The sequence below is a fragment of the Girardinichthys multiradiatus genome, chromosome 22, assembly GCF_021462225.1.
Source record: "Girardinichthys multiradiatus isolate DD_20200921_A chromosome 22, DD_fGirMul_XY1, whole genome shotgun sequence".
Classification (NCBI taxonomy): Eukaryota; Metazoa; Chordata; class Actinopteri; order Cyprinodontiformes; family Goodeidae; genus Girardinichthys; species Girardinichthys multiradiatus.
Window position 1 is genome coordinate 14,027,176 of NC_061814.1, and position 27,841 is coordinate 14,055,016.

At 39.4% G+C, this 27,841-nt stretch overlaps 1 protein-coding gene across 1 annotated transcript; it reads left to right on the forward strand.

Annotated features, from left to right (window-relative positions):
* The first annotated feature begins 216 nt into the window (after positions 1 to 216).
* Positions 217 to 27,792, forward strand: mrps5 (mitochondrial ribosomal protein S5). Its single transcript, XM_047352588.1, has 12 exons — positions 217 to 351; positions 2,405 to 2,551; positions 3,876 to 4,001; positions 4,532 to 4,645; positions 5,076 to 5,195; positions 10,629 to 10,663; positions 21,798 to 21,888; positions 22,237 to 22,283; positions 22,574 to 22,631; positions 25,839 to 25,901; positions 26,026 to 26,162; positions 27,267 to 27,792. The coding sequence occupies exons 1-12, from the start codon at positions 303 to 305 to the stop codon at positions 27,489 to 27,491; spliced, it is 1,212 nt and encodes a 403-aa protein (XP_047208544.1). The 5' UTR covers positions 217 to 302; the 3' UTR covers positions 27,492 to 27,792.
* The last annotated feature ends 49 nt before the right edge of the window (positions 27,793 to 27,841 follow it).

The following is a 27,841-nucleotide window of genomic DNA, read 5'->3' on the forward strand; positions in this document are numbered from 1 at the left end:
TAGCTTTTTAAAAGAAATCATAGACCTATGTCATAACGCTATTTGTCCTGTAATTGCATTGCTTCTTTTTGGAAATTAAGACAACAAAATTCACATGGATGGATTACAGCAACAATTTTTCATTGAACATATGTACAAGGTTACAGTGCTTTAAAATTGGCTATGAGGAGGTCCATTCCATAGGGTCCATTACATATTAGACTGGCAGTTAAATAACGTAGATGCATGTCTTGTTTTTATTTTTCAACAGGCAACAGTAAAGTCGACTTGTTGACTTCCGAAGGACCCATTATAGCTCCAACATGGCGGCGTCCATATGGGTGTGCAGTGCCCTACGAATTACACTTGGAGGTTAATTATTTCTCAGTTTTATCCTCTCTAGCTTTGATTTCGCAGTTCAGTGTGTCTATTTGTTTGTGTTAGCTGTTCTTAGAGTGATATGTTTGCGTTATCACTGTTTGTTGCGTGTGCCGACGCTAAAGTAGCCTGTCCCTAGAAAGATAACAGTGCTCTAAAAGCAGCAATGACATTTAGGAGTTTTAAATTCCGGACTTTTACCTGCAGGGGCTGTTAAAGTTATTGACGCCGAATATATTTTTAAGGATTGTGCGTTAGTGCTGCTAATTGTTTAGCTTGTTTATCCCTCTTATTGTTATTCCATTAATGTAAATGTGATTTGACGCGAGTTTTTTCGTCGGTTTTTTCTTTAAACTGCTTATTGCACTGTTAATTGAAAACTGAATACAGTAATAGTGAGTTACTGCTATATGCTAAAAGTTAGAGCTGTCTGAGAAAAGGGGTCAACAACAGTCATTCATCATACATTTAAATAAATCCAAACAGCCTACAAATAATTATGGTAATAAGAAGGTTAACATTAATTATTTGTTGGCTGTGATTATGGAAGGGTTGTTCGTACAGGTGATGCACCCTGAAGATTAGTTTTATAAAACACAATCGTTCTGAAAAAAATGATCAATGCTTTCCAGGGAATTATCTTAGATACAGTGCTCTATTTGTGTCCTTTTTTGCATTTTATTCACAATTTTATATATTTTAAAGAATTCTGAGACAAACCACAGTAAATGCAAAAAACAGTTATATGTTACTTTTGTTAATTAAGAAGAAATGTTTGTCCGAAACCAACTTGGCACATGTGAAAAAATAATTGATCCCTTAACCCAGTAACTGTCAGAGCCTGGCTTAGCAGAAACAACTGCCATCATGCATTTTTGACAATTTTGTGACTGGGGTGCTTTGCATCTTGTTCTGCTGCATAAAGTGTGTTTTAAGTTAAGGTCATGAATTGATGGTCAGACCTTCTCCTTCAGGATTTACACTTGGAGAGAAGACTTTATAGATCCATTAATTATCCAAGTAGTCTAGGCAAAATAGCTTCAGATCATCACACACCATGTTTGAATGTCTGTATGATGTTCGTTTTTCAGATACTCTGTTAGGTTTACTGTATATGTAACAGGACAGACACCTTTCAAATTGCTCCACTTTAGTCTCATCATGAGGGGGATCATGAAGATGTTTTTTGATAAATGTGAGATGGATTTTTGAATTCTTTCAGCCAATTGTGGTTGTGGCCTTGAAACTCTCCTAAAGATGAAATGTTTGCCTATTCTCTTTTTTATTGTTGAATCATAAAAACTGACCCTAACAGATGCATGCAGTGCTTCACGTGTAGTTCCTGGTTCTTCTGTGACCTTCTGGATGAATCGTCAGTGGGCTCTTGGAGTAATTTTGTTAGGACACCTACTCTTAGGATGGGTTACCTCTGCTTTATGTTTACTCTATAATGGCCGGGATAATGGCATTAATTGTTTTTCACTAGAGTACCAAAGCCTTAGAAATGACTATCACTTTCCAGAGTTATGGATTTTGTTTCTCATGGGTTTTTGTATGAGATTTGATCTGGTCATGTTGTGTTACTTTTAGAGATCTTTTGCCTTCTTTGTGTTGTCAGACATTTAAGTGATTTCATGGTTTTACATGTCTGGCAATAGTAAGGCCTGGGTCTGGTTGATTAAACAGATCTCAACTTTCTCAAAAACGTTTTTAGTTACGGTTAATTCTGGATTTTCCAAGGGGGCAATTAATTTCTAACATATGGCTAAGTTGGTAGCTTTTTTTTCCTAATTGCAGACTGAGGCAACCAGGTTATTGCAGCTTTTTTAGATTTCACGTTTTCCTCTAACAGATTTATTTTTCAGTCAGATTAAATGAGATTTATTGTCATCGTCAAAGTGGAAATTTTTGAAATTATTTAGCATATGTTCTTTTTTTTAACTTCACCTTCAGCTTGTACACTTGGAGAGCCACTGTATGGCTTATCCAAGTAAAAAAAGACAATTTGCAATTTGTATGCATGTGTCTTTTCTGTTTTCTGTTTCAGGCGCAGCATCACTCCGTACTGCAGTGGGAGCTGTTCAGATCTCTCATTTGGCCTGTCGAGCAGCGCCTCTTCAGAAACGTCCAGAGTTCCTGTTGAACCCATCAGCAATCTGGCAGCAAAGCAGACATGGCAGCTTCTTCAATAAATGTGAGTTAAGGAGTTTTTTTCAGTACAACTCTTCGTCATTAAAACCCTGAATATCCACAATCGTTTTGTGATAAAAGATATCCATGAATGGGAAAAATTATAAGTCTCGTTAAAAATAGTACTTCTATGCTGCTGCTGTTCTGTTGTAACCTAGGTATTGTTTTTAAATGTGTATATTCAAGCGAATGCTTTTTGTTTTTAATTGTTAATGTGGTGGCAAAACAAAAAATATATTTTTTTAAATTTCATAAATTAAAACAAAAAAGATGTTTTAAAATAAGCCTGCTAAATAGTTAGTGCAAAATATTTTAAAACTAAACTATAAAATAATAAACTTTAAAAATAAAAACAAAACAGTGAAACAGAAAAAAGTAACGAGGAAAAGATTCGATTAATTTTTAACCCGGAACACTTTAAAAATGAACATCTAAGGAAAACGTATCAGACTATTAAAACACTTACTTTTTTTCTTAAGGTTTATTAAAGCAACTACTTGTGTTTTGTTTTATGCAGCAGTTCAGAACAGCAATATAATTAAAATACTGCATTTATGGCTCCAGAGAAAGATAATATATATTTTTTTCTTCTTCTTTAAACAGAAATGAGTCAGGACTTATCAAAACTATAATGTTGTACAAGAAATCCTAAAAACATTTACAGCAGGAGTTCAGACAAAAACAGACAAAAACCTTTTTTCTGTCTGTAGCAGGTAAGGCATAAAGAGACTTTTCTCATTAGCGAGACCAGGTGCTTGTTTGGACAACATATCAGATTGATGAAGGTGTTTATATCGATCTCATATTAAGCTGTCGAAGCATTTCATTATATCATGGTATGTCTCTGCCTCTCATCCTGACCGCCTTCATAGTCGTTCCTCATTTTTCAGTCTTACTCTTGTCCAAGTTGAGAAAGGTTAAATGCCCTCTGACTGCCAGCGTGTCTCCTTGCAATTTTATAATACAACTATCAATTATTTTACCTAACATTTAAGCTAAAGTTTTCCATGGAAATTACTTTGTAACATATAAACCCTATTAAATTTGATTTTATATAAATGATGTGATTAAATATTTTTCCTCTTAAAATATTTTTAGATTAAATTAAGCTTTTAGACAAATCAGTTTTGTGTTGTCGGCCGGATTTGACATCTTAACATTTTACAATTATTTTAATTATGAACTAAATATAATTATTAGTGGCTAAACACTGTTTGGTAACCTTGTGTGTTCAGCAAATGTCCTTGTTTAGTTTTTTCAAGTACAAGAAGACAAGATAACAATCCTTGTTTTAAAAATAGTTTGTTGTTATGCGCTTGTGTTGCCAGTGACGGCTGAGGAGCTATGGAGAGGTGTGCTGGCAGAATCTGGAGCCGGAGCCAGAAAGGGCAGAGGAAAGCGAACCAAACGCAAACTGAGGAGAGACCTCAATCGGGGACAGATCATTGGAGAAGGTGAAAGAGCATCTGTGTTTGTGTTAGGAAAATCCCATCCCTTGAGTGTGTATTTGTCCCCCGATTCCTTTAGATACAAACATTGGGTTGGCTACATGATCTTCCCTTTTCAAAATGTCTATAATTTGGCCTCCTTGGCTTTAATTTAGAGAGCTGCTACTAAAGATTTGGCACTCAAATCTCCAACTAATGCTAACAAGCAACTGATGGACGCGGCACTCTAGAATATTCATAAGCCAGTCTGAATGAATATATTGCACTTCCAGGCCGATAAGAAAAATCACTCGTTGTTCTCTGTGCCCTCTTTTTAGGATTTTGAGAAATATTTTGCACTTTTCTTTCACTGAGTCTCACAATCCCTTTTCTTCTTTTGACCTAATTTTAGCTAAATATCATGTGTCAATCAGCCTAATACTCCGTCTGCTGCTAAAAAAGTGTTTAATCTCTAAAATGCATCAATAACTGCTTACATGTGTGAAGTGTGGTTGTGTTTATTAAATATATTTCCTTTTTCTTGTCTGTGTCTTCAGGTCGAGGTGGTTTTCTGTGGCCCGGTCTGAATGCTCCTGTACTAAAAGACGGTGCTGTGCAAAGCTTCAGCCGAAGAAGTGATGCTGAGCAGCAGCAGGTTCAAGCTGAACTAAGTAAAAAAATAAAACTCAAATTGACACATTTTAGATTTGTTTTATCAATGCAGGATCAAAATTGAGCTAAGATCAGAAAGCTTTTGTTACCAACACAAACCTGTGTGATTTTTGTTTTTTCACCAAACCACTGTTTAGAGATAATGTGTCAGTCAGCCGTTTTGCAAGCAAAGTCAAGGAGGGACTCTTTTAATGCAATAGAAATTGCCTTTTTATGAAGCACCAGGAGAAAAACAGCCGGGGGAAATGAAGTCTTAATTTTGAGAAATTGAAGCTCCACCGGTATGAGAAGTTGCCAATTTGTGTCCACTGTGATCTCATTTGTTAGCAGTAATTACATGCTTAATTTGGCAGTGACTAAAAGCACCTTTGATGTTCCTCGCGTTGAGCTGCTCGAAGTGAGACATTTTTCTGCCTTGTCTTTCTGCAGCACGGCAGAGGGATGAGTGGGAGAGGAGGAAGAAGATGAAGGTGAAGAGAGAGAGAGGCTGGACAGGCAACTCCTGGGGGGGCATCAGCCTGGGGCACCCTGACCCTGGACCCAATGGAGGTAAACGGCACCCAAACATCCAGAGTGTTAAAAAAAAAGTTATCTTTTGCCTTTATTTACAGCTACAAACAGCCTGAAAATGAACAGAATTTATACTTGGGAGTCCCTTGCAAAATTCTTCACACCCCTTTTGTAACTGTAACAATGCTGGTCTGGCATGCCTTTTTCTCATTTTTGCCCAGATGATGGATGGAACAGTAGTCTGTGAGATGTTCAAAGCTTTAGAATAAATAAGAATAAAGCGGGCTGAAAAGAAATGCATAACACACATGACTGGTTTGAATTTGTACAAAAATAAAACAATGCATTGTTTTCCTTGCTTATTAAAAATATTGCTGCTTTGTCTATCACACAAAATCCCAATTAAATACGGTGATCATGTTTAGGTTATAGCATAAAATGGGGGAGGGGATTACTGTGGTAAATACTTTCGTAAAGCACTATAATCTCAGGAAAAGAGCATACTAGGTGATCAGGAGCAAAATCCCCAGCACCTACACTTCAGCTTAAAACAGAAATCTAATCGTGGCCTGAGTGCAGACTAGATGATCAACAGTGAGTCTGCATCATGACACAACCAGGTTCAAAGGAACAGCTCATGCTCAGACAGACACACCGAGTGGCAAAGCAGGACATGAAAATAACTGTAGCTGTGGGAAAAAAGGGAGATGGATGGAGCAGCAGAGGAGTAATAAGGGCTGTGCAGCTGTGTGTGGGAGAGTAAGAGTGACAGGTCAGTATGGGAGCCCATTATCAGTGATGAAGATGAGGCATCGACTCAAGTGTCAAGTGGGACAATTTCCTAATTTAGAAAGACATATCTGTCTTTCCGTGTTGATTTAGATGGGTTTTCACATCCCTTTCCGGTTTCTCTCTGGCTTTTCACACATTGTGTATATCACATTCCAAGATTTTCTGTAATTTTTCTTCATTGTTCTTTTCATTCTGATCCTCTGTTTTCTCTTTTTATTTGGCCTTTTTTAATATCCGTATTGTTTGTTAGTTCTCCAGCTTTGACTTTTTGTTGCATTCCTTTGAACCTTTTAGAATTATGTTGGCCTTTTATAATTAACTGTTTTTTCTCATCTGTCTTCATCATTTTCAATTGTATCTTTTTTTTTTTTTTAACCGTGTTCTGTCCGGCAGAGTAGCACTCAGAATTGTTGTCTGAGTGCCAAGAAAAAGCCCAACAGATTTACTTTCACAAGCGGAGCATCACAGCTAATGCTTTAAAGCTCTGCTTGATATTTATAAAATAAACTTTATTATAAACTTCTTTGGGAATATTTCAATTGTTACGGAGACTGAAATGGAAAGGAAAAAAGAAGCTCAAAAAAGGGAGAGATGGGGGAAAAAGGGGAGAAAAGGAGGAAAGAGTGGAGGAGAGAAAGAAGGATGAAGAGAATACAAGATTACACCCTGCTTGCTTATACACCTGCAGCTGTTTATTTTTTTGTTTTTTTAACAAAATAGTACACGGTAATTCTGAATCAAAAATGTACTTAGTGAGAGGTGCAGCCCAATATAGAACATCTGTCTATCTGTCAACACCTGAAGCTTAACACCTGTGAGTATGAGTGTGGACTTGCTTTTGTATACAAGGTTTCTCCACAAAAATATGCAATAGCGAGTGTGAGGACCCACAGACCTGCCCCATGGTCCCTGGATGGACACTAAGGAGATCCAAGCCACAGACATCTAAAGGCCCCCCAAAGCACAGGAACCCCAGGAGAACCACCGCCGGGACTACTGCAACCCCCCCAGAGAAGAGCAGTGGAGAGTCCCAGGGGAACCACCCAGCAGCGACAGTGCAGAAGCCCCAGGGACAGCGACAAGCCCACAGGCCCCGCCGGCAGCCGTCCACGCCCGAGCAGATCCAGCCATGGACCCAGAGGCCCAAGACCCCGGGACACACCACCCCCCAAGCAGAGTCCCGACAGAGCCCAGGGGGCCAGGCCCCAGCAAGCAGCCACCGGGAGTGAGCCAGCACACACCAAAGCACCCGGCCACCGAGAACCACAAGTACACCAGTGGGCAGAGACTGCAACCACCGGCAGGCGGTGTGGCGGGGAGGAAGCTGATCCAGGAGAGGGAGCAGTCCAAGACCCAACCTGTCGCAAAGAAAAAAAACAAAAAACAGGCACACACAGTCACAATCACCCACTCCCACCCTCATGCATACACATAAAATCACTCACACCCAAATTAAGGATAAACAACAATGGACGTCATACACTCACTCACACTCCCCATGCCTCTATACTCCCAGGTCCAGGCGCCGGTACCCCCTAGGGGCAACCAGCCCCGGACCCAGGAGGTGGTCCCCTTCCCTCCTGGGGCAGAGGCAGGCAGACAGTGCCGGTACTGCCCAGACCCGGGTGACCCCGGCCCGGCTCCCACCCCCCCCGCCCCGAACCCAGTCCCGAACAACCCCCATCCACCTCCGGAGAGGGGGCTATGTACAAAAGAGGGGTCCACATGGCCCAAAGCAACCCGCCAACCGGAGCCGCCCCAGGACGGAGCAGTCCCGACCCCCCAACGAGCTCCGATCCCAACCCCATGAGTCTCCCACCCCCAGTGAACCCCAACAACAACCTCCAAACAGGGCCACCCCCAATAAGGACACCAATATTGAACACATCCCCCCGAACCCAAACGTCACGAATCCCCACCCCCACATGGGCACACCCCCACAGGTGAACTCCGTGGCCGAGAAGCCGATGAAGCCACACCCAGACAGCGCAAGCTCCACACACACCCCCGCTCTAAGAACCCCCGCCGCACCCCGCTCCCCCACCACACAGCGCCCTGCAAGGCAAGGGCCCCGCGCAACGCCGCCCACTGGCGCAACAGGGCAGACCCCACCCAGCACCGCACCCCGACCCCGCACCATGATGGAACAAACTCATCCACCAAGAGGTCCCCGGTATCTTTTCTGTCATCAAGTCAGTTAATATTGTATTAGTTTGCATTAATGTTTGGGTTGCATTTAGTGCTGATAGGCGCCTGTCTAGCTAATGTAAATGGCTAAAGTAATTATTTTCGTTCTTCCTATTTCAAAAGACTGCAATTGTAATTTCAAAGTTTCTTTCAGGGACTGAAGTTTAGGTGGTGTAATTATTCTATATTTCATTTAAAGCTTTTAATGTAGGCTGCTGCCAAGAGGTCAGGTTGGAGTGTTATAAAGAGCATTTCTCATTTCCATGTTGTCAGCCTGACCTCATAGCAAAAGTTTATATCAGAACTTTGGGTTGAAGGTTGAATAAAATGCTATGTAAACCACAGCAGCTCTACATGACAGTCACTGAGGACCTGTGCAAGCTAATTTAGACTGGTGAAGGCCTCCTGTGTCCCTCCTTATTACACATTTTAAGCTCCAGTTTCCGCTCAAGTTGCGTTTAGCTTGTTTACCTCAGACTGCTGTCAGAGGACAGACAATGCTCTGATTTACTCTGTGCTCTTGGTTTTCCATCTCTTTTTCTGTCTCTTCTGTCTCTGCCAGCTCTGCACATCCAGAGACTAAATTATCCCCATTCCTTTTCAGCCTCTAGTAGGTTTTCTTCCAGTGTCATCCTGTATTTAGCTCCATCCATTTCTCCAACATATCTAACCAGCCTTCCTGTCCCTGCTGAAAAAAGGTTCTCCACAGCACGATACTTGGATGATGTGTTGAGGGCAAATTGCGTTTACTGTGTCCCCTATATGGCTTGTGGGAAACTACAGCAGAACTTTGTATGGTTTTCTTGCAACCATTGCTTTTTTTGTTTGTGATCATTTATAAAGTCCAGATTTGTGGAGTGCAGGATTATAGTTGTACTGCTGACAAACTCTCCCACTTGAGGTGTAGATCTCTCCAGCTCCTCCAGAGTTACAATGAGACCCTCTTCCTCTCCTCTGAATAATGCCTCTCTATGCCCAGCCTGTCAGTTTAGCTAGGCAGCCGGTTAGCTGTTGTGAAATTAAAAAAGAGAGCATAACATTTCACCTGAGGAGCATAGAAACTTAATATTGCCTCACCATGTTTAGTTTTGATCCTGGGAACACCAAGTGAAGGCAGTGTCATGGTTAATACTTGACAAACAACTCAGAAATCTCTTTGAGCCCAAGACCATTTATTTCTTTATACACCAATAGCAACATTTTATAATATGTGTTTTTGTAGACTGGAAACCAGTACAGTGATATAAAACTGTTGGAATACGATTGATTTTCCTTGTGTTGGCAGGACTCTGGCAGCATCATTATGGATTAGCTGCAGGTCTATTTTATGCAGAGACCAGCAAAGATAATCCAAGCCACACAAAAAAAACCAAACACCAGTTTTTCTAGTTTGTATTTAGGCAGAAACCCTTTTATTCTGGCTATGTTTTTAAGATCATGAATTATTAACAGATTATATGTGGTTGGTAAAATTTTGGTCTTAGGTCAAACGACACCAAGGTTTCTTGAAAGCTTTGTCATCTTTAGCCCCATTGTGTCTAGTTGAAGACTGATTTCCATCTTTTCATTTTTGATTGATATCCTGGACTCTCTGACTCACTGTCTGTATTGGGCTGTGGTCATGCAGTGTAACAAATATATAAAGCTGTGTGTCATCAGGATACATATAATAAGAAATCTTTTAGTACTGTGTAATTTGAGCTAGTTGAAGTAATAGATGTTAAAGAAAGTGGCCAAAGAATGGACCCTTGAGGAATGTCACAACTGATATCTATTTGGCCAGATTTACAATTATCAAATGGCACTAATTAGTTGCCCTGGTTGCACTGGATTTGATTTAGGGATATTGGTTGTTAAAGGGGCTGCCACCCTTTTCAGATTTTTACTGTTAAAAAACATTGTGAAGACCATTTATCCTTTCCTTCCTTTTCCACACATATGTGTTTCTTTGTGTTGGTTGGTCACATAGAATGCATCTCAATAAATTCACTGACATTTGTAGTTGTAACCAGACAAAATATAAAAAACGTCATGATGTTTGAATACTTTTGCAAGGTAGTGGACACGCTTGCACTCTTACATCTGTTTGTTCACTCACACGCTCTACCTGATATTCACCCTAACACACAGACTGGTTGTGATGCTGTGAGTCAATTATTTGTCTCTGATCAAGTTGGGTTTCATAAAGATGGCGGGACACTGTCCCAGCTGGCAGATGTGTGTGTATATGATTTATTTTTTAATTTTCTTCTTCAAGGCATTTTCTTTAATTCTGCTTTTGTTTATTGTTAATTGATTATAAGTGAGCAGGCTGCCGTGGGAAGACTACAACCTTCAGAGGTCACTGACAATGAGACGTGCACACTCGTTATGCTGTTGCAAAGGCTTCTGGGCATTTGTCATGCTAGCAGGAGGCTAATTTAATCTATTTATAGTGTGGGGATGTGTGTGTTTGAATTTAATATCTTTCCTTTCTTATCCTTGTGTTGACAGAAACGTATGAAGAGTTTGATGCTCGAGTTATTGAGGTAAGTCTTTTTCTTTCCTGTTACCGAACAGATTACAAACTTATATATTATTAACTCAATATTGCATTAAATGCACTTAAAGGAAAAAGTAAAAGTATTTTTGCAACAGCTAATGTGGCAAAATAAGTGTTTTTTTACTACAACTAGAGTTGAACAATCAGGACTCGCCTGGTCAACATCAAGATCCCACCTCTAATCCCAATTTTGACTGAGTCCATTCATGTTTATTCTCAGGACTAACCCTAGGACAAAATACATATATGTTCCACAGGTTCTTTGATAGAAAGTTTTGAATTAAAAAGCTGCTGTTGGTTGATGTAGTTATAGAACAAAATGTCGGGAATTTTGAGTTTGGATGGTTTTAATGAGTAAGATAAAAACCCTCTATGATTTGATCTGGCAGTCACAAATCAGAGCAGGTCTAGAAGAAATCTGATCTCTGGCCAATTTGTTTGTGCATGTTTTAATCAGCCATTTTTGAAATTGAAGCAAATGATAGAATGTTACAACACTAAACTTAAACATATTCCACCTATTAGCCTTTCCAGTAGATGCTAACAACTAAACAAACATTATATAGATTTAAGTGAAGACTTTTCACTTGATCTCAATGAATAGGTTGTACAAAACAGATCAAGCCTTTTAAAGGTTTTGTTATTTAAAGGTTCACTAATTGCTTCCAATGTGATTTTTTTTCTTTTCTTCTTCCTTTACATATTATATCTACCTTTTCAAGAAAATGTAGATATACAGACACCAGTACCCCATTGCTGTGCTACTGGTGGAAAAAATGCACTTGAAATAGCTAAACCTACACACTTAAATACTCTGCCCTCCAGTATTATTGGCAGCCCTGGTAACAATTTATGCAATAGCCTGAAAATATTTTGTTAAGGAGATTTGGTAATCCCAAGATGGAGAGGTAACCATTTTGCATGGTGTCAAAATATTGTTCCTCATCCAGCTTTGTTTGTCACAGTTCAGGTTGTTTTTAGCCTTAATTATTGACATGATCCATGATACGAGTAAGTTCAGGTGAGTTCCTGGTAGCCTTTTACTGACTTTTTTACATCAACACACATCTGCCTTATTGAATGAGTTCTCTTGTCCATTTATCGTCTAAGAGTAGTGTGGTTTGGGTATGAAGAACTATTAATGAATGCCAAAGGCTATTATTGACAAAGATGGTAATTTAAATTTAAATTTGTAATTTTAACTTACAGGTCTTACATTTTAGGGCTTAAAATATGTTTCACACATTTGAAAGACATGAAATACGAGCTTTATTAACACGACTTTGGCTCAGGTGTTTGTATCGTAATCTTTCATAATTCACCTCCTAGTGTAGGTCTTTATAGAGGTAGCAGAAGTTGGTTTCTTTTTGTGGTTTGCCAAACTTTTTTCACTTCTGAGTGGTGAGTAATTTTGCATCATTTGTTGGTCTCATCCTGCTGCTTCACTTAGGATGGGACTGGAGATCAACCTTCTAAACCAAGAAATAATCTATTTCATTGTTTCTGCAGCTTTTCTAGTTCTTAGGTGATCACGCTCATTGTTTTTACACCTCAGTTGTGCCCTGAATAAATTTTGTTACGCATTTCTTGCATGAGCTGTGTGTGAGGACTTGTCGCCCCCCTGTATTGAGGAGGCACACCCTGTATGATACTGATTGGTTTTCAGGGTGTATGACTGTTTGGTGTCAGTCAAATTGAGCCCACATGAGCTGGAGATGGACCACCACACCGATTCGTTCAGACTACTAACTAATACAGATAAGAGTCCCTGACCACCTCTCAAGGTGGTCTGTATTTAGGACATTTAATTTTGTTTCATTTAAAGCTACAGAAGGTAAATTTTGTAAAAAAAATTTTTACATTTTTGTTAAAACTGTCACTATGTCCTGACCGCAGTACATGAGACAGATGATCTGTGAAAAATCAAGCTCCTCTGGCTCCTCCCAGTGGTCCTACTGCTATTTGCAGAAATACACCGCTCCTGGTCAGAAACAACCAGTCGGAGCCAAGAGGAATGTCTTAGCAGTGTCAATCACACTCTGGTACATGCTGCTCACACCCCTCCCCCACACAGCGCATACCGTCATTCAAGATTGCCGGTGTGCTGCATCTGTGCTAACGGAGCTGTGCTGATGATTTGAGGACCAACTTTGTAGTCTAAGTATGGGCAGGCCAAAGTCAAGGGGGAGGAACCTATAAGGTGTGCTTGTTCAAGCTTTCAGGCCACTGTTTCCTTAGAACTCCCTACTGCAGCTTTAAATTAAGAAATTTAGTCCTTAATTAACAGGGGTTAGGGGGTAACCCTAACCCTTAATTAATTAACTAAGTACATATATATATATATATATATATATATATATATATTTTTTTTTTTTTATAGTAAAACTAAACCAAATAAATTGTTCTATCATACAAAGAGAAAACCTACAAACTTAAACAAATGTGCCCAGGTAACTGTGCCAAGCTTCAGGCCGGACCTGAATGACTCCACTCCGCAGTTGTTGAATGGAAAGACTGAAGACAAAGCTGCTGTGTGTTTGTGGGTAGGTGTAGGTGTGTGTGTGTGTTTGTGTGTGCGTGTGTGTGTGTGTGTGTGTGTGTGTGTGTGTGTGTGTGTGCATGACATGGGTGAGATACTCTCTGTGGACAGTTCATTTAGATTCTCTGTTTGTCATGCAGAATCTCCCTTTAATTCAATTAGCACTAATGGGCCCCGGTGAACTAATGGGAGCAGTGCCAAAGGGTCACATATACACACAAAACATCCAGCTATGTCTCTGTGCCCCTCGTTCGCACACATTATCATGCAAGAAGAAGTGTAGGAAATAAGCTGTGGATTATTCATGGATGCTACGCGACTGCTTATCATTTCTAAATATTTCATGTATGTTTCTCTAGTGTGCATTTCTTCTTCATGATAACAGTTTCTAATAACATTTTATGCACGTTTTTATTTTATCTACTCCATCCACAAACATTAATACGTATAGGTGTGTATTACATTAATAGTCTTCCCCAGCTCTCCTGCCTGCATTAATAAGAATATTGTCACAGACATTAGACTTCCCCTTGGAAGCTGACAGACACTTTTATGGTGCCATCGCTTTCTATAAATACACCCTTCATGGGGGTGAGTGTTTGTGTGCATGTGTGTGTGCCACTATAAATTCAGGCCTAATGAAATGGAAGAGGCTTACTGGGAAAAAAAAGGCTCGTCTCCCAAGGACGATGAGGCTGCATTAGTGAGCAGGTCCAGCGGGAGAGGAGGAAGCGGGGAGGGAAAGGGATGAAAAAAGAAGAGGTCGAGCAAAATTTGTGAATCTGAGTTTGGAAAAACAAGGACAATAAGCCACAAAACTCAAACCTTTGGGGTTTTGAGTGGAAAAGTTAAGTTAGACTTTGTCTCCACATTAAATCTTTCTTCAGTGGCTATTGGTGTTTATTGGCTCATGGCAATGCAAATACTATTAAGGGCAAAAATGTAGAAAAACCCATTTTTAGTTAAATTTATCTTACAATAATCAAAACTGGACATGTTAACACTCAGGTTTTCATCAGGAAAATCTCCAGCAGTTGTATGTCTGTCTCTGAATCATATGAGCATTAGGGGAGTAACAGTACACATATTCATAACAAAACTATCCGGTGCAGTACTCTGAATTCGGTACGCACATTTACCAAACAACTACAGTGTTGTCTTATACCTGAACACATGCAGAATATTTGTGCCACACATGCAACATTCAGACAGTCCAAAACACAGCAAAGCATATGAGATTCGACAACATAACAAACTAGTGCTGTTGTGACAAGTTCCTCTGACCAGGGCGGATTTCCCAACAGATGCCATTTATGGTGCATACCAGTACATCACGTATGCTAGATTGTCCAAATATGAAAACAACTCCAAAGTAATTTTTCTTTCTTCCTAAACAACAACATTGGCCATTTTTAACATCCATCCATTCGTCCGTCCATCCATCCATCCATCGGCTAAACCTTGATTATTTAGCCTTCCTGCAGTCCTGGCTAAGCGCTACTACAGAGCGAGGCAGATGTCACGGGAGCCGCAGAAAGAGCTGCACGCAGGGTTGCTCTGACCCACGCAGGACCAAAAATCTAGGGCAGTGGTCGGAAATGTGATGTGGAGGGCTCCCTGCAGCCTGGCGTGTGGGAAAATCATGAAAGAGACAGGGGAATGAGTAGCGCACACAGGGCTAGGGTTGTGAACGATTGGGTACATGCTTGCTTTGTCTTTGCAGGATCACTCGGCTCTTAACTACAGCATCACGTACTGGGTATCTGAAATTGACAGCACTAACTTGCACACCGAGCAATGGTCTCTCATTGTCTGCAGACAGGTGCTGTCAGGAAAGAGCTAGCTGCATACTGGCAATGCTGCTGGATCAGGCCAACATCAGAGGTCTGGTGAAAAATAATGTTAGCCTAATTATGTCAGAAACAGATGATTGTGAAGCTTTGGTCCACCACACCCTGCAGCAAATTGGCATGTTATCTCCTCATCTTCTCTTAGCATACAAACATGTGCTTTGTGAACTACTTTATGGAACTCAGGTTTTATATTGCTTAGGACCTTGATGTAGTTATGATAAACAAGACACATATGGGAAATAATATAATTGCACTCTGTTGTGAATTTAACAATTGTGCTTGTATTTTTCACTTGATAAAAACAGTAAATAGAAAGAAACTGTAAAACCTGACAAAATTCACTCTACAAAGTAAAAAGCTTTTTTTTTTTCTCCAAAACAACTGGAGATATGAAAAATAGGATACACATACTTAAAACAATTAGTAGTTCTGTGCTAATGTTTATAAGCACTTATTATTTTAGAATTGGTGGTGTGTCTTTAATGTGATTAAAATGGAAAGTTTGGGGAAATACCCCATGACCAATGACCAAACCCCACTGGTGTCTCCTGCAGGCCTTACGTCATGAATTCACTGTCACCATTCTCCAGGATCCTCCTTCCCAAGACCTACTCTGTTACACCCATAATAAACCACTGGCATTTCACCACATTGTTTTCATGCGTTGTCAAAACATAATTGCCATGTCATGTTTGCCAAAATATGACATGGTTTGTTTTATACTATTACAACTCTGACTTGTATGTCTTTAAATTCTTATAGCTCTGCTCATGTTAATTTAAGGTATATTATCTTTTAATAATCTGAGTAAATTCTTTATGATTACTGTCAAGTTTAGACCTGTGAATCGGAGTCTTCATTGCGAGGTCTTTTAAGTTGCTGGGGCAGACTCCTGCTGTGATGTGAAGCTTTGAAAAAGCCAAATGTGCTCTACCTGGCAGAAAAAAAACATAAAAGGAAATAAAATGCTGGCATGCACAGACACATTGGAAGCACAGGAATTTAACAGAATAGTATACAATTTGGTTCTAAATAAAACTTCATAAACACCAGCTTCTAAGAAATAAAAAACGTATTTCTGGCACCTTCACAAAGTAGTTTGTTTAAAATGAAAAGGAATGACAGAGAGTAAAGTGAAACAAGATGAAAGTGCTTTTCATGGCCTCCCTCCAGGTACAGCAGCCTCTTGGACAGGATTCAGTGATTTCATTAACGGAGATGGAGCCTCGTCAGTGACAGAACAGTTTTTTTTTTTGCCTCCATTTTGTTCCCTTCCTTCCTGAAGTCAAGAACCTTGAAAGTTTTGTTGCAAGTATAAACAGTACAGCTAACACTATAAGAGAAACTTTACATGAACATTTAGATGGGATGGAGGGATGGGTGGTTCAATAGGTGTTGTAGTGCCATTTAACACAGTATTTTAGACATTCAGTTATTAATGTATTTGAAAACAAACACCTCAAGCTGGTTATTCTACATTTTATTGAGGGTGTACAGGGAGATCACAGTCGTCAGCCTCTCCTGGAAGGCCTTTGCCATGGTGTTGGAGAGGAGAGTCCAGCCTATAGCTGAACCTCGGCTTCCAGAGGAGCGGTGTGGTTTTTGTCCCAGTCATGGAACACTGGACCAGCTCTATACCCTCTACAGGATGCTTGAGGATTCATAGGAGTTTGCACATCCGTTCTACATGTCCTTTGTGGACCTGGAGAAGCCATTCGACCATGTCCCTGGTGATGCCCTCTAGGGGGCGCTTCAGGAGTACAGAGTCCAGGGCTCTTTATTAGGGGGCTTCTGGTCTCTGTACAAGCAAAGCAGGAGTGTGATTCGCATTGCCAGCATTAAGTTGGACCTGTTCCTGGTGCATGTTGGACTCCTGCACGGCTACCCTTTCTCACCGCTCCTGTTGATAATTTCACAGACAGGATTTCAAGGCGCAGCCTAGGGCCAGAAGGGGTCTGTTTTGGGGGCCAGTGGATTTCGTCTCTTCTTTCTGCAAATGAATGGTTTTGGTGGCTCCTTCTAGCCAAGACCTACAGCATGCACTGAGACGGTTCGCAGCCGAGTGCGAGGCAGCTGGGATGAGGATCAGCTTCTCAACCAGAAAAGGGTGGCTTGCCCTCTCTGTCTTAGAGGGCAGTTCCTGCCTCAAGTGGAGGAATTGAAGTATCTTGGGGTCTTGTTCACAAGTGAAGGGAGACTAAGGCAGAAGATTGACAGACAGATTGGTGTGGCTGCTACAGTAATGTGGACGCTGCACAGGCCTGTTGTGGTAAAGAGAGAGCTGAGCCGAAAGGCAAACCTTTGGATTTACTGGTCTGCCTACGTTCCTACCCTCATCTGTGGGCATGAACTTTGGGTCATGACCGAAAGTATGAGATCCCGGATACAAGGGGCTGAAATGAGCTTCCTCCGTAGGGTGGCCGGGCACTCCCTTAGAGATAGGGTGAGGAGCTCGGCCATTCGGGAGGGGCTTGGAGTAGAGCCGCAGCTCCGCCACATCGAAACAAGTCAGCTGAGGTGAGGCATCTGTTTCGTATGCTCCCTGGATGGCTTCCTTGGAAGGTGTACTGAAGGCACTATGTCTCTCGGCTGGCCTGGGAACGCCCTTGGCTTCCCCAAGAGGAGCTGGAGCAGGTGTCTGGGGAGAGGGAAGTCTAGGTGTCTCTGCTGGGACCTCTGCCGTTTTTATTAAGGAACTGGAGCTAAACATTTTATCGTCAGATGATCCACGGCTCTTTCATAGGACCTAATTTTCATTCTTTAAAGTGATATTTAAAGTCTTTCACTGAATGACGGGTTTCTAAAGTTTATTGTTTCTCTTAACCCTTGGGAGTGGGGTTACAAGATCCATCCATCCATACCTGCTTGTATGAGGGCTTGTGATGGGGCTGGTTCCACCGGGCGAGAGGTAGGGTATACCTGGACATTTTGCAAGCAACACAAAAAACAAGACAACTAACCATGCATGCAGGAACTTACTCATAAGGGCAATTAAGAGACACCACCTTACATTTATATTTTTTGAAGCCAGAGTAGCTGAAAACATGCATGCACCGGGAGAACCATGCAGAAAGACCCCAGGATGGCCTTTGGATCTTCTTGCTGAAATGCAACGGAACTAATAACTGCACTGTCTTTCAAGGTCTGTGGCATCAGACACTTTTGTCACACAGATAACTGCATTTTATGTGTGTTTCAAATAATTAACAGTTTTGGGGAAATTATTAGAAACATTGTATTAACGGTAGAAAAGCATTGTCTGAATCAAACATGTGCAAACAGAAATTCTGAATTAGAAAAATATACGTTGACCAACAAGGGAGATTAAAATGTGTGGAGGCTCCATGCTTGACTCTTAGCACACACATTTGGAACAAGCTGTGACAAGAAATAAATCTATATTGGTGTTTACATACAGGGCTCTTATCAAATTACTTATGAATAATGATAAGGATGTGGCTTGCATGTGTTAGTAGGGCCTGAATTAGTTCTTGACGGACCAGTGTATTCTTTTTTTTTTTTATGATTATTTTTTATGATTATTTTCAAATCGAGGCAGTTCTATGTTCTTTTATTTTACCTGAGTTTACAGTTGGTTTGACATTCGGCCTGTTGGGCACTGGATAGCTTAAATGATCTAAATAATTTCTGAAATGTTTTTAATATTAAATTTATCATAAGAGTAGACAAATCCAGCCTTTTTGGTCATTGACTGGTACCAAAAACCACCTCACTAAGAAGATCTTTCTGTGTTTTTGTGCTTTATTTTCTGTTTAAAAGTAGAAAGAAATCTATTGTTTGGCTTTTTTTTTTTTTGTATTTACGCATACCTGTATCTGTCTCTATTGAGCCCCTATGCAATCTTGAAAAGTACTAAACATGGTTACTGTGAAGAAACTCACAGATAAATTCATACTTATTTAGGGATTAAAGATTTGACTACTTTTTGGCCTCTAGACCTTCTTAAATCAAGGTATTGTTCAAGGTTTAATACAGTAAATATTTAGATTACGGCTTAAAGCATCCACGTAATGTATGCCTTGTGTGGAATATGATACTTTCTTACTCTCTGTTGAAATATTATCTGGACTGCTTTTTTCTAGGAATATATTGCAGTGTAATTTTATCAGACAGTGGAAATAACACTCTTTTTTTAGAAGCATTAGCATTTTTCTAGATTCAAAACCAAACAGTAGAAAATTTACTTTATAATTATTTCTGAAATAATTGCTGTATTTCCCTTTAAATATTGAATATCTTAAATAAATAAAAAAAAACCTCACTTAAGATGCGTTTCCCCTATTGTTTACAGAGCTAAGAAACCCAAAATCTGAGTTGCTGAAATGATGCATAATAATGCAACAATAACGTTATTATCATTTTCTGATTTTTTTTTTTTCCTGCTTTCACATTACTTTCTGGTCCCATGAACCTAGATCATCTCCCCCCTGCACTGCAGCTTATAGAGAGATACAGACAGACGGGGAGACGCGAAGCAACAGATTGAGAAAATAACCGACTAGGCAGCACTGAGAGCAAGACAGAAACATCCTCCCACCGGCGATCTGTCGCTCATCCGGCTGGGGAAAAAAACATAGCCCATCTGCTCTGCTGCTAACGGTCCGCCAAAGCGCATGCATCCTCACCTAAAATGACATGTGTAGCCAGGAGCTCCTCATCATCTTCACAAACGTTAACTATAGTAGCCACAAGCAACACTGAAACGTGAGAATTAATAACTTGTTGGAATCTGATTTGCAAGATGTGTGTGAAATACCATCTGTGCAGAAACCTTTCCATTTCCTTATCCTTGACTCCAAACGCAAACGTGACTACAAACAAAATGAGATGTGGCAAATGCCCATAACATCCTGTATGTATAAACCGCTTACAGATTCCTTTTAATAATACAACTAAAGCTATAAAACATCACTAATAAGCGTATTTATTTAAAGAGGAAAACCAAGAAATTGTGTAGATTTTTTTTAAACCATGAAAGTAGAAATATTTAGGATCTCATCAGTGTGTATGTGTGTGCATATGTATCCTACAGGATGGTTGTAGGAGTGTTTTGGTGTTTGCCTCTACTCTGACCCTAATCCTTCTTCTGTGGCCCTTTAGTTAAATTATAAACCCTTCAGTGAAATGTGTTTGTTGCATAACGTGTAAGGCTCAAGGCAAAGCTGAACTTTGAAGCTCTATCAGATGAAATGCAACACTGCCCTGTCACTTGTTCTTTCTGTTAGGCACCAATACGCCAGAGCAAGTCGTGATTTGTGGCCAAGATAAACCTGCTGAAAAATCTGTGGCTACTCCATATTAGAGCTGCTTCTTCAGCGCAAGCATTCCTTTGGAACTGGGTTTTTGCAATAGGCAGCGTGCATCGATATGCCATAGAAAAATGTAAGCTTACAGTCAAGCTGACAGAGAACTGTGAATAATGCCTCAGTTGAAAGGATGTCAAATGTATAATAACTCAATTAATTAATGAGTCCATTATAACATCTTAAAATTTATATTCTAATCAGTGGTCTAATCTTCCTAATGAACTCAGTCTAATGAGCTAATTTGTGTAACATGTTGCATTTTATGTACCACTGTGACTGTGAGCAGCTTGATTGCAAAACTATAACCCAGCATCCCCGTCTGATTACCTTTTTTTTGTGCAGGTGTGATTGTAGTTTTTTGTACTTTTCCTGCGAGTCAGCAGTTTGCCTGCATGTGCCCAAGGCGCTGCACAGACTCATGATCTCATGCTCTTGTTTTTTCCCCATCACGTTTTCTGTAACACCACATCTGCATGTCAGCTCCACAGGAGCACAGTTCATACATTGGAAGGTTTTTGCCTCAGACAGAAACATCTTCAGAACACAAAGACCTTTCACCATAATCATTGTTTTATTCTATTCTATTTTTTTATTTTATTTGCATCTCCAGTGTTTTTGGAATATTTCTCATGTTGTGGCTGTCCTCTTCTACACCTTGTCCACTTTATCAGATTAAATCAAATCAGTGTTCCTTACTCATTTTAAGAGACAGTTTTTCCTCCACACTTTTATGTTGTTTTCCTCATTTTCCTTTTTTCTATCTCCCTTCTGTCAACGTTTTTAATGATCCTGGGTTTTTTTTTTTTTCTATCTGTTGGTCCTCCAACTTTCCCCCTCATGTCTTTCTGGTATGTTAATGCTGCCCCCTAGTGTTTCAACATATCATTGCAGTAACTTAATTGACAAGCAGTTAAACCCGAGAAAACTACGTTCTCTGTTTTTAAACTTATGTAGAAATTTAAGACAGAGCGACTAGATCAGAAACACACACTAACACGTGCTTTTGTCAGTTAATACTGATTAAAGTAAGATTTTGGACCTCATTGACTAAAACAGATTTAATTGACTAAGTAGGATGCAGTTGATTTTTCTTTTTCTATAGTATGCTTTGAAACTTAAAAATATTAATAGATTTAAAATCTAACTTAATAACCAAAAAACATGCATAAAACTAGAAAAATACGGTCAACTATTCATAAACTGGTCCCTGTAAATGTCAAAGATCTGCAGATTGCTGTTAAAAGTTGACATGATGCAAACTTCCCCTCTAGTAATGTTTTGGAAACATGTTTTATATACTCTACTTCCCAGTCTCATTTTTTTAACAAATACAATCTTGAAATGTTTTTATTTGCACATATTTCAAGGTCACATTATGGATTTGCTGTGCTTGGTTTCTAGGTGAAGAGTGTGTTCAACATGACGGCTAAGGAGGGCAGGAAGAGGTCCATCAGCTGTTTGGTTGCTGTAGGGAATGGCAATGGAGTGGCAGGTTTGAATGCTTTTCTTAAATAGAAATTTAAACTCATAAAACAGTTGGCCAGAGGTAGACTAGGTATTGGGTAGTTTTGATACTAAAACACATACAGCTTTCACATGTTTTACAATAAAGTCTCAAATAACTGATTTCATTGGTTGTAGTTTGACATTGAATGTTGCTTAGTTATTGTCAAAAATTTAAAAGCAGACGTATCAGAGAATATCCTTTTTCATCCAGATGATGTAAATCCCCGCTTCTTCTTGGTTCTCAAACCCGTTTCTTTTCTCAGTACTGAATAAAACCTTTTAGATGAGAGAAGAAAACTGATTTGTAAACTGACTCTTCTCTCTGTCTCATTAGGGTTTGCTTTGGGTAAAGCAGCAGACAGAACAGCAGCTCTGAGGAAGGTAAGAACACAAAACATCAGATTTTGACTCACTTTGCTGAGCATTATCCCTTTGGGTTTGAATTTAAGAGTTAGATTTAAGTCAGTGAAACTCAATACTGAATTGTAAACTTTATAAACATGTAAATGATGCAGCCAGATATAATCAGTCGACCAGTCTTGACATAGTTTATGGTATATCAGTTGTTGCTTATTCAAAACTTTAATTTCATTTTACCCAAATCATCTGTTATTTAAAAATGGATATATAAGTTTTTGTCTATCAATATGTTGTGCGTCTGTGATTCCCAGGCCAAGAACCGAGCCAAACGGCATTTGTACCACATAGAACGATACAACAACCACACCAGTAAGTTCCTCATCTCTGTTCTCCATTCATCTTTTCTTTATTATCATCTGAGCTGACCAATGAGTCCTACTTCATATCCACTTTAAACCCTACCACCCAGTATGTTCTATGTGTTCTTATGCTTTTAGAACCTTTCCTAAAATTATTATACAGAACAAAACCAACTGTATACTCAAGTACTGCTTTAAAGGGTTCAGAACTGGGCTGTCAAGGATTTATTAACAGATCATAAATTAGGGATGGGTGATATGGCACTAACATTATTATTATTGTGGTATTTATTGTGATAAATATAAAAGGATTTAAATGTTCATCAGTCTTTCTGGCAACACATCTGTCAGTGCCTACAGTCAGAGCCTCACAGACATAAATACTGCTCTAAAAATAAATCTCACAGTAATTGCTTTTTATTATATTTCCTTATACTGATATGTACCCATGCTCTAATGGAACCAGTGGTAATACCAGTTCAAACAGCAAATTTAACAATTTGAAATATCAATTAAAATGTATTGTTATTGTCGGACTCCCTTTCATTGTTGTGGTTGCTAGTGACAGATGGCTTCTTCCGATGCAAGCATTCCTTTTCCAAATGTTTTTTGTTTTTGTTTTTTTGCTATAGTCAGGGTGTTCTGATATGTTACAGACAGGGAACCTGGGTTTTCTCTGGCAGGACGGTACATAGTTTAACACAGCATGTCCCTTCTAGTACTTGTTACATTGCACTGCCGGTCAGCTTGCTGAAACTAGGCTATTGTAGTTATCCTCACTTACAATGTTTGAAAAAATAATTCTGGTCACAAAAACAAAGACAGCCATTGCTTAGCTGTAAAAGCAGCGCTACCAATGAGTCTGATTGAGGTTGTAATGTTTTTTAATTCAGTTGGTAAGCTGTGTCTTTAAAACAGCTGTCTGGCTATGGCTTCAGATAGCCAGACTAATTAACAAGCTACAAATCACTTGTTATAAGTCATGTAAAAAATGTTTTACATGCAAGCGATTAGATCATGTTAAACATTTCAGTGGAGTATGGGAAAATGATTACGTTTCTAAAGTTAATTTTTGTTTTAACTAAACGGAAAAAAAAATTACGGTAGTTTCTCAGTGACACCGTGCTTCTTACATTAATTTATATTCACTTTACATCCTTCATCTTTGAAATTCAAACCTCAACTTAATTGTATTTGTCCAAATTGTGGACTGATTTTGTATGAAATATAGTAATATATATATTTTTAATAAGAATACACTGTAATTCTCATAATGATAATTCTTTCCATCAATAACAATTATGACTATTCCTTATCCTTACTGCGGTTTATCTGGCAAAAAAAGCTAAGTTCTAGAAATCAGTTCAGAAAGGAAATATCTTGGATGCTTTGTCTTGAGGACTTTTCTTTCTTCCTCTTTGCTCATAATTTCTTTGACTTTCTTCTTTTTCCCTTTGCTGCTCCCTTGAATCGCCCACTCATTTTTACAGGTGACATAATCTGAAAAATGGCTTTGTAAGGAAATTAATGAGAATCAGAATGTATTACTTTCGTATGTGAAAGCTCCAGTTGGCTTTTTTCTGCCACTGCTGGAGAGCGGCGTCAGAAAGATTAATGTGAGTGAGTCATCAGCTTCGAGTCATCACCCACCAGAGGAGAAAGTTAGCTTCCTGAATTGGCTCCAAACCAGGCAGGGTTGCTGTATTTGTGCATCTGGATCTCCACCCTGCCTTGGCTTCAGGAACATTGGTATATTTAATTTTCTCAGGTTCAGCTCTCTCTGTGCCCCCATCTGCAGCCTGTCTGTGTGATTGGTTCTTTTCTTTACCTTACCTCTTTGTCTCAATGTCACAACCATGGCACCTTGAACTACCTGTATTCCTTCTTCTGCATCCGTAGCTCTTTAACTAGAGTTTCTTTGTGCAACCAGAGATGTAGCAACAATTTAACCCAACTGCTGTTTAAAACCTGCATAAAGAGCTGTTCTTGTAGCTCATAAATGGAAATTAATCTATCATGCCTTGCTAAAGTATCCATATCTTGTGAATTTTTCAGATTTTGTCCACAATCTGTCATTTATTGTATTAGGTTTTTATGTGACAGACCAACACAAAATAGTGTATAATTGTGAAGTAGGAGGAAAATCACACATGATTGATTTTTTTTTATATATATATAAATAAAAATCTGAAAATGTGGCATATATTCTCAGCCCTCCTGAGTCAAGAGTTTGCAGAACAATCTTTTGCTGCAATTACAGCTGGAAGTCTTTTGGTATGTCTATCAGCTTTGCACGTATGGAGAGTGAGATTTTTGCCTATTCTTCTTTGTAAAGTAGCTAAAAGCCAGTCAGATTGCATGGAGGGCAGCTGTGAACAGCAAGTCTTGACCCAGATTCTAACTTGGATTTAGCTGTGGAGTTTGACTGGACAGTTCCGACACATGAAAATGTTTTGATACAAACCATTTTATTGTAGCTTTGGCTGCATATTTCGGTTGATGTCCCTTTTTTTCTGTTCAGGATTGCTCTTTTCTCAGAAAAAAATGTTCTGCTTTGATTTTCTTATTTTGTCAGATGAACTCTGGACCTCCTACAGCTTTAACAAATGCTTGTTACTGTGGGGTGGATGAGTCATCTAAGTAAATAGAAAGTTGATATCAAGTTAAACCTTTCATTTCTTCACTTATCTATGTTCATCTATTGCGCACTAAAAACAGTCGTTATAAAATTAATTTTCTCATATTTTCCTTCTCTATCTGCAATATGGATGAGGACATATTTCCAATATGTCCTCGTCTGCACTGCGCCATCATCCTGGTGCAAAATTGAGTACTTTGATTCACACTGGACTACTACAGGATACATGAACATCAGCGATAGCAGGATTTTAACCTGAAGCCTGGCAGCACTCAGCTCCTCCTGTGGGGAGGAAGTGGGTCTGAATAAGTAATTGGCTACAGCTGCTACAGCTTGCAAGAGACACTCATGTGTGGAGGGGCATCTGGTGGGCATTTAGAGAAACAGGAGGGGAGGGGGGTGAAAAAGAAAAAGCGCAAAGCAAAGCTCAAGTGCCTCCCAATATAAATGGCTAAAACATGTGGAGCTAGTTAGATTTTCTGGAATAGTTTTTTATTGATTTGGCTGTTTTCGTCCACCTGTCTCTGCTCTACAGTTTGCCCTGAGTCTAATGCAGCTGTCGCTTTCCTCCACCAACAGTTTATCATGATATCGACTCCAGATTCAAGAGGACTACGCTGCGTATGAAGAAGCAAAACCAGGGTTAGTTTGACTCCGATGTCACTCAGCATATTTTCATTAAATCTTGTTCTGCTGTGACGTTCGCCATGTCCTCGCCCAGTGACTGCAGAGGTCTGTACTGGAGTTTGACTGCTTGTGTTTGCAGGTTACGGTCTGCACTGCCACCGGGCCGTCATCACTCTGTGCAAGCTGATCGGCATTAAGGACTTATACTGTAAAGTGGACGGGTCTGTTAATCTCCTCAACATCACTCGGGCGCTCTTCACTGGATTGGCCAATCAGGTGAGGTCATGTTGGAGGGAACTAAAAAGTGAGATGTTTTACAAAATAATGTCAGCGGCATCTGGTCTTCTTTGACTTATTAGACAGGATGGTCTTTATTTGGTTAGATCAGCAAAACCGACCAATGAGAACAGGCTGAGGCAGAGTCTCACTTAAATATTCAGGAGCAAAGATGCTAAGGCAAATAGTTATTTACAGGCCACCTCATACATTCAATTATGGGGGTTCACATATATCACTTTTTTTTTATCATTTTGGTAAAAATTCAGGCTGTACCAAGTCTGGTTTTCTGAGGAAGATACCCATCCAAATACTTGCATATGATTTTAACCTATAATGAATTCAAATTCTGATTGATTCTCCTTATTTACCTCATATATAGCTAAAAATATAAAAGGTAAATAAGGGGACTTTTTAGCACATATAGCTAAAAACTTGTTTTAAAGCTTTTCAATAATTTTAGGCTTTTCAAGCAGGTTTAAGTTTATACTGAAATGTCCAGATTGCTTTAAAAATCTAGAAAATATTCTGGGAAAAGATAAAATTTTGTTTTGAAATTGAGTATAATTAATATGATAGAGTAAACTGAACAGAGGAGAAAAGCTGAAGCTACTGAATCATCCAACAAACGCTGCTGATAGTCTAATAAAACACATGCTGCTAACAGAATGAGTTAAAAGACACTGATGGACTTTACGTCATCCAGGACACGATAATCCTAAATGGTTATATTTTAAAGTCAACTGGACATTTTCTCTTGTTTCATGTCTCTAGAAAATGTGGACTCACACTAAGAAAAGTATTATGTTTCTTAATTGCTGATTTAATGGGCTTTAGATGATAAACACAAAAGATAAATTACCCCAACTATGGTGAAGGAAATTGAAGATTTATTTTTATCAGGGTAAAGATTTATGATAATTTTCTTCATTGCAGACCATCATAACTCCTGTGCTTTTCATTTAACTCAGATATATTGTTCTGTTTAACTTATCTCATGATCATCAGACAGCTTGAGGTTAAAAACGATGGTCTCTGTCTGAGTTAGTTTTTTCTGCAAAACCTCTTTCTCTGCTCACCACTTCTGCTTCAATCAACCTGCAGGAAACTCATCAAACGCTGGCCAACAAGAAGCAGCTCCACGTGGTGGAGTTCCAGTCTCATCTAGGCCCACTGCCTGTGGTGGTGGCCAGCCCTAAAGACGGAGCGCGTCCCAACCCGGAGTCCGAGGACGAGATCCCCAACACCAAGCTGCACTGGGACGACATTCGAGCCGCACAGGGAATCAAGCGCTCCATCTGGGCAGGGGTGAAGCGCACCGTCTGGTAGAGCGGGCCACAGGATGAAGCTGTCTGTAAGGATGCGTGTCAGAAAGCTGAAAGGACATATGGAGCTTTTTTTCTTTTTACAGGAACAACAAGAATTATTAATAATCTCAATTTACAGTGGATTCTCGGTTTAAATGTCAATTTAGCAAACTAAATAATAAAGTAAATAAGGTTTGTTTGACAGCAAAATTCTTCAAAACAGCTCTAGAAAAGGCAACAGCCAATATAAACTTCATGGTCCATGTTGATGTGTATCACAAGAGATTGATGGTAAAATAAAGTTTCAGTCTGTATAATTATTATCTGTGAGTACCTATTTTGTCTTGATTAAATATTTTATAAAACTATGGC